This window comes from Pagrus major, chromosome 7, assembly GCF_040436345.1.
Source record: "Pagrus major chromosome 7, Pma_NU_1.0".
Classification (NCBI taxonomy): domain Eukaryota; kingdom Metazoa; phylum Chordata; class Actinopteri; order Spariformes; family Sparidae; genus Pagrus; species Pagrus major.
Window position 1 is genome coordinate 17,118,070 of NC_133221.1, and position 9,872 is coordinate 17,127,941.

The 9,872-nt window shown below is 41.7% G+C and overlaps 1 protein-coding gene across 1 annotated transcript; it reads left to right on the forward strand.

Annotated features, from left to right (window-relative positions):
* Positions 1–701: 701 nt before the first annotated feature.
* Positions 702–7,485, forward strand: dhh (desert hedgehog signaling molecule). The gene is made up of 3 exons (XM_073470553.1): positions 702–1,596; positions 5,230–5,491; positions 6,206–7,485. The coding sequence occupies exons 1-3, from the start codon at positions 1,288–1,290 to the stop codon at positions 7,024–7,026; spliced, it is 1,392 nt and encodes a 463-aa protein (XP_073326654.1). The 5' UTR covers positions 702–1,287; the 3' UTR covers positions 7,027–7,485.
* Positions 7,486–9,872: the final 2,387 nt, after the last annotated feature.

Genomic DNA, 9,872 nt, shown 5'->3' on the forward strand with positions numbered 1-9,872 from the left:
ACTCCGACCTTTAACCTGCCATTAATTTCAGCTTCCATGTGTGATTGCAGATGTCAGACCTCTGAGACACAAGGATTCCTTTCTTTTCTGCTCCCTCTTTGACATTATCAGACACATTTTACGACTCTCCCAGCTATTGTTCTGGGATGGATAAAAATAATGTGTTGTGATGTGGCCAGCGGGCGTTTCCAGCTGAGGGGTCTTGGGTGCACTGGGTTCAGGGGGGTCAGGCTGGCTCCCCAAACACAGGAAGGTAACACTGTAAGTCACCGTCAGGGGGTGTCAAGGCTGGACACTTGTGTTCCCTGTCAGAGACCCTCACCTTCAACTCTAAGTCTATTAATAACATGAGCATCACCAGTCTGAAGGCTGGGATGAACCGTATTTAATCTGTATGAGCTGAAAAAAATATAATAAATAGAGTTTGAAGCTGAGGCTGATGTTTTTGAATGATGTCTGAAAAGTTTTGAACACTTTGAACTTTGATTTAACTTTGCAGGGAAAGTTGCCCTTAAATATTTAAGGTGGTGGACACGAGTGGGTGGGTGGGTGTCATTGTGTTAACACTAAGTAGGCCAATCGTATGTTCTTTGTAAGCTTGAATTGGAGGCGTGTGCTGTCGCGGTGGGAGCGCGCAGAGGAAGGGAGGGCAATCTTGTCCGGACGCTAATAAGACCCAATGGCTGGTGCAAGGTGGCCAAGAGCTCTGCAGCGCGACAGAAGACGGTGGACGAAGGGGAGAAGGAGAAAAAAAAAAAAAAAAACATCTGCAGAGAGACGTTTCTAGATGGACAAAGAGGATGAGAGCGCCACGGGAGCGTCCGTAGGGATCGCAGGGAGTCGAGTGAAGGCTTTTGGCGTGCGCCTCCGTTTGTGTCTGAGAGGAGCTGCGTGGAGAGAGGAGCGGGGTAAGTGAGCAGAAAGGCAAAGAAAAACACCTGCGTCAAGGCTGGTACCTGCGACGGACCTGTGGAGATGACTTTCAGCTCACAAGAGGCTTAGAAGCTGCTGATAGAAACCTTTTACATAACTTTTACAACCTTTACATTTCAGCCAATCAGGTCACTCACATGGCTGTAGGAAACCTTCAATCACAGCTGACTTTGTAATATTAAGTTATTTTTCTGATCAAGAGTGAACACATTAGAGAGGAGTGCTGACATCTACGCATCAATATCAGCTCTAATACCACATGATTTGGAATGGACCCAGATTTGACCCTCACTCTGCTATCACACACCTGGACCCGGGCTATCACTGTAGGCGCTGCGAGCCACTGACTCCCCAATGAAGCAGTCCTGGTGGGCCCGCCTGGCACAGCTCGGCCTGCTCGTTGCGTGGACCTGTGCATGGCCGGTCCAGGGATGCGGACCGGGCCCTGGCTACGGCATCCGGCCCAGGCCCAGGAAGCTCACAGCCATGCACTACAAGCAGTTCTTCCCCAACTTCTCAGAGAACAACCTGGGCGCCAGCGGGAGGGCAGAGGGCAAGATCACACGCAACTCTGAGCGCTTCAATGAACTGGTGTGCAACTACAACCCAGACATTGTGTTCAAGGATGAGGAGAACACCAACGCAGACCGCTTCATGACAAAGGTGAGACTGGTGTGTTGGGGATGTTGATGATACACTGGATCACTTGTCTCATGTGACTTTTATGGGATAAGTGCAAAGAAATGGGCACGCTGTAAAAAGTCAGTACAGAATTTAGTGGAATCAACTTATATTTTCTAATTAACTTAACATACATATACAAGTTTTATTTGTTTCAAGTTGATTCAACTTAAAGTTTATAGTTTTTTCAGACCACTTCTGAACCTATAAACATGAGTTCTTTTATCTTAAAGTCTTTTGACTTTAAATGATGAGTTGGATGAATGTCATGTACAGAGTTCAGTCAACTCATAGAAATAAGTCTCTAAAGAAACATGATCAGCATATTGGCAAGCTTCCCATCATGCACTGTATGAGTGGTACAACTCTCCTGAGACCCTTCTTTTTTATAGTTTGAAGAAAACATATGTTATGGAAAGTTGCTGCTTGTCTTTAATATATTTTGTGAGAAGTCATGGTCCTTTTTTTCCACAATAACGAAAAAACTAACTTGCCAACCATGATAAAGGTTAGTATTGAATTCAGTCTTTACGTTATCAAACTTTTATGATGTTTTTGTACAAATGCTAGAACAAAGCAGCACCAATGTGAGCAACTACTGTTATTCCTTGTGTGAAATGAGGAAATCAAATTAAATTTTAATGATTGTCAATGCCACTGAACAGTCATTTATTCAGCTAAATATCTTAAGTTAACTGAAGATGTATTTTCAAGTTCAATTAACTTTATAGTGCATTTCACAAAAAAAGAGAACTTTTTATTTTAAACAAACTATTCAGCCTAAAATTAAGTTTACCCAAATATTTAAGGCAGCAATTCAACTTTGACTTTTAAGTTGAAACAGCTCAAAATTATTCACAGTGCGCACAGGTTCATTGAGGGATGCTCTCACTGGTGTTTCTTGAACCTTTTCAAGCTGGTCCCTCTGCTGGATGATTGATTAACTCCATTCACATGAGCGCCGCACCTTCAAATCCAATCATATAACCTCATTCATTGTTTGCCGTACTCTACGCTATCTGCCCTTGCCAGGCTCTTAACACACAAACAAATGTTCAGCACAAGAGTGTGTACATTTTACCCAAACTCCCCCTCCCGGCTCCCTTTTCTCCAGATAAGAAGATCAGGATGTAATTCAACACTACCCTTTAAGAGAGACTGCTTTCCATTTCAGGAACACTTCCTTTTAATCTTTAACCAAAGTCTTTGTTATTGGAAATCAAACTATTCCTGTGACAGGTTCTCAGTGTGCCTGCCAGGGGAAAATATTGAGGCACGGCACTAAAACTTGAACTCCAAATTCAGATCTCACGCCTAGAAAAAAAAAGACAATCGACGGCTTACAGAAGGATTAAGATTCTCAAAAACAACACAAGGTTTCTTTGACAGTCAGATGTCACCCAGCTTTGGATGCTGCGGCTTTCTGTGATTGTTTCGGATATGAATCTGTGTTCCTTCCCCTCCCCGAGTGATTGTATGTGATGGAAATCTGCGGTCGTGTGTGTGTGCCCTGCCGATGCCCAGTTTGAGTGTGTGTATGTGTGCATGTGCCTCTCTACTTGCCCAGATGTGAAAGACGCTCTTTGTGCGTCATTTGGAGACTCGTAGGGGTCGCCTATACAAAATTCCCGCCTGCTGAAGTAATGGCACCGTTGGAAAAGCGACTATTGTAGTTCTGACAATGAAACGCCTCTCTTCATTGGCATTGCGAGAAAAATGTACCCAGTTTGTTTTCTGTCCCTCTCGCTTTCTCACTCTTGCTGTCACATTCCCAAGTCCGTGCCCATACATTCTTCCCCTCTGCCCTCTCTTTGGTCCCGGCTTCCACCCTCCGCTAAACCTCTTCCATTCTCACCCAACTTTTTCTCTCCTCGTCACTTTCTTTCCAGTTGCAAGATAGGCCTTATTCAGTCGCTTAAAGGCCACGAGTCGCATCACAAGTCACAAGAGAATATGCGTTCAGGAGATGATAATGAGTGTATCACCTCAGTTGCTGCCGTCATCATTTTCCAGGCTGCTATTTTGTGACAATGCTGACACAGTCTGCAACATCACAGCCCACGGGGGCGTTCGGAGTCACCGTGCAGTTTTTCTGATCAAATGTCTCAGGGGTGAAAGCGAGAAACTCATATGCCTGGAACACTCTGGAGAGGCAGAGAATGGCCTTGATTATTCTGTCACCCTGTCCAAAAGGCCAAGGAATGTGCCAAACTGGCTACAGTAGCTTTGTTCTTGTACCCTGATTGTTTGAGCAAGGTTGAGATGGCCTTTAGCAGACCAGAGGAGGGATTGTGCGTCGATGCCAGCAGACAAACAATCATAACCTGGGAGCCAGAGACAGTGTTGAAATACTGGAGTTATTTTCTTGCGGGCTGCACTGGAATCAGTCTGCTCACTGAGGTGTTCAGTAGGCTCACATACTGTACATGCCTCTTTGTACAGTTAGACTGTGCCGTTGCTCCTGTAAATCAGTGATTACAATGTGTCACTTGAGTTTGGTCCAGATATGCCCTTCACTGTACAGGGCACATGCTGCAGACAGAGAGACTAAACATATAGTTACTGTCTTTCAAATAAACTCAAACTCAATTTTGTATTCTTTCTCAATTGAAGTTTTCAAGCTTTAAACTAAAATATCCAACGATACAAGAGAAAAACTCACATAATACATGAAACAACCGACCACCCAACCCTGCACCCCTCTCCTAACATACATTTTTTAAAAGCAAAATAATAAACTAAAAGAGCGATTACAGTAAAAAGGTAAGATGAAATATTCAGAAGTACACATAGGAATAATATCTATACGATCAACAAATTGTTCCCTTTCCCCAGTGCTGTAAATGTTATTTATTATTATTGATAATAAAATGATCAAGACGCATCTTTTCGTATCCCTTGTTGATTCCCTACAAATGTAACTTTCAACAACTCGAAGAAATGTTTTAACATTTAAGAACTAAAGCTCAGTGATAGACATTCAAATTCTTGATATATTCTAATACACACTTTTTACCAGATATAGTACATTTTACTTTATATACATATTTGCTATTAAACTAAATGGCTAACTGAATGTTTTGCTATTAGAAAAAAGGAAGATGATAAAGAAAGTTGTTCGACTCTTAATTCCAACTTGGTACCAGATCCAAAATTGGGCCAGTTATCTGATCCAAACAGCAGTTTCCTTTTTAAATGAATGTTACACTAGAGCCTGACTGATGCTGGATTGTTGGAGCCGATACAGACATTTATATTTGAGGGTTTTAAAATCTGATAATGATATTAATTTTTTATATTTTTTGATGAGGTTCCCTCAAATTTGGTTCAAAGGAACTGTGACCAAAATAGGTACAGGATATTTTACAGTTAAAAATGAATTGCCAATGCTCTGTGGCAGACAAACTATACACGTATTGAAAGTCAAAGGACAGAGGATGTTGTCCACTGTACAGATTGTGAAGCCCACTGAGGCAATGTGATTGAGATTTTGGGCTATATAAATAAAACTGACTTGACTAGACATGCTCATATCATCTGATATATTCTGATACAACATATCAGTTAATACTGCTCCAAACTGAAGACTTTCCCTCCGTCTCCTTCTGTTCCTAGCGATGTAAGGACTGTTTAAACAGGTTGGCTATCGCAGTGATGAACCAGTGGCCGGGGGTGCACTTACGTGTGACGGAGGCCTGGGATGAGGACGGTCACCACCCTCCTGGCTCTCTGCACTATGAAGGCCGGGCCGTGGATATCACTACTGACGACAGAGAAACAGAGAAGTATGGTCTTCTGGCCCAGCTGGCTGTGGAGGCGGGCTTTGACTGGGTCCACTATGAGTCTAAATACCACATCCACTGCTCAGTAAAGGCTGGTAAGTCTAAGGAGGGAGCTTTCATTGACTATCATGCAGGTGGTTCTGTCAAATCACTTTAGTAGCTAGGATATCCAGATATTTAAAGGATAAGTTAATCTGAAAATAAAAATTCAGTCATTATCTACTCATCCTCATGCTGATGGAAAGTCGGGTTAAGTTTCGTACATTATGTACATTTGGGAGCTTCACAAAAAAAAAAACAGCGTCGCCGCTTCTCTACAGCTCATCTGGAGCAACTCAAGTCTGCAGAAGCCATGAGATCACATTCATTTTAAAAAGCATTAGTTAAACCCTTGATGCATGGTGGAGCTTGTGCATCCACTTTAGACGGGGTGCGTGCTAAAGCTTTTAGCTCAGCAGCTACAGTGAAGATTTCGGCTTAAAAAAGGGTTCCAATAAACACTTTTCAAATCGGATCTTGCGGCTTCCGGAGACTTGGATTACGCTGGGTGAGCTGTATGGAGCCATTTTAGGCTTTTTTTCTCCAGTTGTTCTTATTAAGGTTTTAAAACAAGTCCCCATCTACTTCAGTTGTTTCGGAAAATACTGTTTTGCTGTGAAGCTCCATAAATGTTTTGTGGACAACGAAACCTCAACTGACTTTACATCAGCATGAGGGTGAGAAGGTAATGACAAAATGTATCTTTTTTGGGGAACTTTACCTTTAAGACAATCAGTTTAGTCATCGGTTTTTGTCTGATCTTCCTGCAGATCACTCTGTTGCAGTGGAAAAAGGTGGCTGTTTCCCCGGCTGGGCCCGGGTTTCTGTTGCTGGAGGGGAGCAGAAGAGCCTGTCGTCTCTGGCTCCTGGGGACAGAGTCATGGCCCTGTCTGGGACAGGCCAAGTTGTGTTTAGTCAAGTCCTCCTGTTTCTGCACCGGGACCAAGACAGCTGGTCTACTTTCCTGTCTCTGGAGACGGAAGACGGACACAAATTGAGTCTTACTCCACATCACTTGGTCTTTTTAGCCCCACATTGTAGACTGGACAGCAGCGAGTACCAGGCTCAGTTTGCTAGCAGAGCCATAACAGGAGACTGTGTTCTCGTCCATACAGCAGGGGGTCATGTTCGTCCATCTCGAATCATCTCAGTTTCAGTAGATGAGAGTGTGGGAGTGTATGCACCCTTGACAGAAGCTGGAACTATGTTTGTTGACGGGGTGCTGGCATCCAGCTATGCAGTGGTGGAGGACCACAGACTTGCACACTGGGCATTTGGACCAGTGCGACTCCTCTCTGCATTCAACCATCTTCTTTGGGGGGAGACGACAAAAGAAGAGCAGACCACAGGCAGTGAAACAGCTTGCACTGAGACTCCACTGCATTGTAGCACTTTGGCCGCAAAGGACAAAGCAGGTGTTTATGTGGATAATGGCATTCTGAACAGACGAGACAATGTGAGTGAACCACTGAGGATTGAAGTGAAAGAGAAGCACTCCTCACAAAGACCGACATCATATGTGCACTGGTATGCCAGAATACTGTACAGTTTTGGATGTATGTTTTTAGACTCCAACTCATTTCATCCTTAAAAGCCTGAAACTATAGACGCAGCACATGTTGCACTGTTCAATGTTTTGATGCATTTACACTTCCTCTTCTTCTTCAATAAATTAAAACCACTGGAAGGGCTTGCTTGCCTTTTTCACTGTTGTTTGCATTATAATCTATCATAATTGTATACATGCTAATGTTTTATAAGGGAGTTTGATGACAGGTTAATGTTAAAGCGGCCATGCCAAAATGACTGTATCATAGTCTATTTGTACATCATGTTATTGCGTTTAATTATTTCAGTTATATATGAAAAATATATATATATTCTAATGGGATAGGAATGGATTTCCCCACAACAACAGAATCTTTATTTTTGTACTTTCTGAATCATAATATATAAATGTTTCATGTTACATTAATTTCACTTCATGTATTGTATGTCCTCACATGTTGTCATGTCAAAAAACAAATTAAAACAGCATTTTATTAAGCAACACTCTGCTTTTTCTTCAGCTCTGAAGTTGTCTGTTCAGGCACAACAGACCCAAGATGTGCTCCATGCAAGAGTTCATTTCCAGGGTCATTGCTGAGCATTTTGTATGTTACAATGTTCAAGACCTCTGTGGAAATAGAGTCTAACAGGCTGCGGGTTAATGAAAAGCCCAGACTTACTTAATATTCACCAACTTTGCCACCACCTTGACTTTATCAGAGTCACAGACTTGTGTTCGAGGAGACCGTTTTGTTAGTATGCACTGATCAATTTTGGGTCACAAGTACTATACACCTGTTAGAGATTTTGTACATTCAGTGCTTACACAACTGTCTGTTTTCTTACATCTCATGTTTGACAGATGAGCAGCTTCTCTCCTCAGACTGCAAAAGTCCTGAATTCATTCTCCACAAACCACCTGAAATCATATGTTTTTTATTTCTATGGTTATGTAATTATTCATGTATACAATTTGTATAGGTAGCATAAAGGGACTATAACTATAATTTTAGTATTAAATCCTGGATGCTCATGAATCTTGAACATCCACCAGTCTATATTATAATGTTACAAGTCCAGGCTAACAGGATAGTACAAACATTTTATTATTTTTAAACTACTTCTCAAAGGTTCATAATAATGTGTAAGTCAATATTCAGGACATGTGCAGTAGTACAAGGTTTTACACCCCCTTGTGGAGGAACTGATATTATGCCTGAATTTTAGTTTAAATGTATAATAAATACTCTAGATCATAAACTATAATTTTAATAAACCTTGATTTGATTTGTAATACTTGTAGTTAAGTGGTAACCACCCATGTACAGACAGTTGTTTTACAGCACTGACTGATTTGAGTGGACACTGTGTTATCAGAATTATAAACGCAAAAACAGAAACAATATTAAGAATTCAGAAAACTGTATCTTACTCTCTTTTTGGTATCTTACTGTAACAAATAGCACACTACGCAACCAAACTGTATTCTCTTCTTCTGGTTTATGTTCTCTGGTAAACATCTGTGGAGGTATTTCTAGGGGATTATCCTTGAGATGCAGGAGGCAGATGGGAAAGCACCCGCTCCTCCAACTGGCCAATAGGAAAATCCCTGCGTCCTAATACAACCCTCTATTTACAACCAATCGGCCAATCAGTAACTGTCCTCCAGCCAGTCTCAGCACCCCCCCTCAAAATCTAATCCAATCTTGCTAAAGCTGAATGGGGAGTTAACTAATCCTGTCAGAGGGACCAGTAATAACCTATTTTCAAAATGAGAACCTGCACACCCCACATTCAGGCACTAACACTCATTTCACGAATAAAATCTACTGTTTGTAAAATGCAGACCAGTGTTATCAGGCTGGGATGATAATGAAAAAACGCTTTTATGACTATATTTAATGAGACATGAGGGAGAAACTGGTAAAGTTTTGTATATGCAAGCAGCTCATTATAATTATGAAAATAATTATTTGTCTATTTAGGCTTTAACTGGACTCTTAAAGGATTAGTTCATCAAAAAAATAAAATTCAGTCACGTTCTCCACACCGTCAGTCTGATGGAAAGTCAGGTGAAGTTTCGTAGTCCACAAAATATTTCTGGCGCTTCACAGCAAAATAGCATTGTTGCAGCATTCTCCCAAACAACCGAAGTAGGTGGGGACTTTTTTAGAAACGTAAAGATACAACCGGAAAGAAATATACAACGGCTCCATACAGCTCTTATGATGTAATCCAAGTCTCCTGAAGCCCCTAGATCTCAAATTGATTTGAAAAGACGTCATTTACACCCTTTTGTAAGCTGAAGTCTTCATCGTAGGTGCTAAGCTAAAACAGTTAGCGTACCCCCTGTCTGAAGTGGGTGCACAAGCTCGACTGACACGTCAAGTGTGTAAACATTGTCTTTTCAAATCAATTTGGGATCTTGGGGCTTCCAGAGACTTGGATAATGCTGGATGAGCTGTCTGGAGCCACTTTAGGCTTTTTTTTCAGTTGTGTTTTTTTTTTTTAAAGTCCCCATCTACTTCAGTTGTGTAGGAGAATGCTGCAATGCTGTTGCTGTGAAGCTCCAGAAATGTTTTGTGAACGACAAAGCTTCACCCATTTTTTCATTTTTGGGTAAACTTGTCCTTTAACTCTTTGAGTGCATATCAGTTGTAGCACAAGTTTTATCACAACCAAAACATGTGCATATCAGGTCACATTTATGTAGTTGTGTGGAGCTTTTTAAGAGTGCCGACTGCATTCATCTTATTGATAGAAATTCTTGTAAAATGTTTCCCTCCTCATCCGAGCCCTGTGGCGCACATTCTGCACAGATGCATCTGCACATGCGTTAACACAGACGTTTCACGGTGCAGGGTCAGCTGCAGATCACCCCCCTGCAGC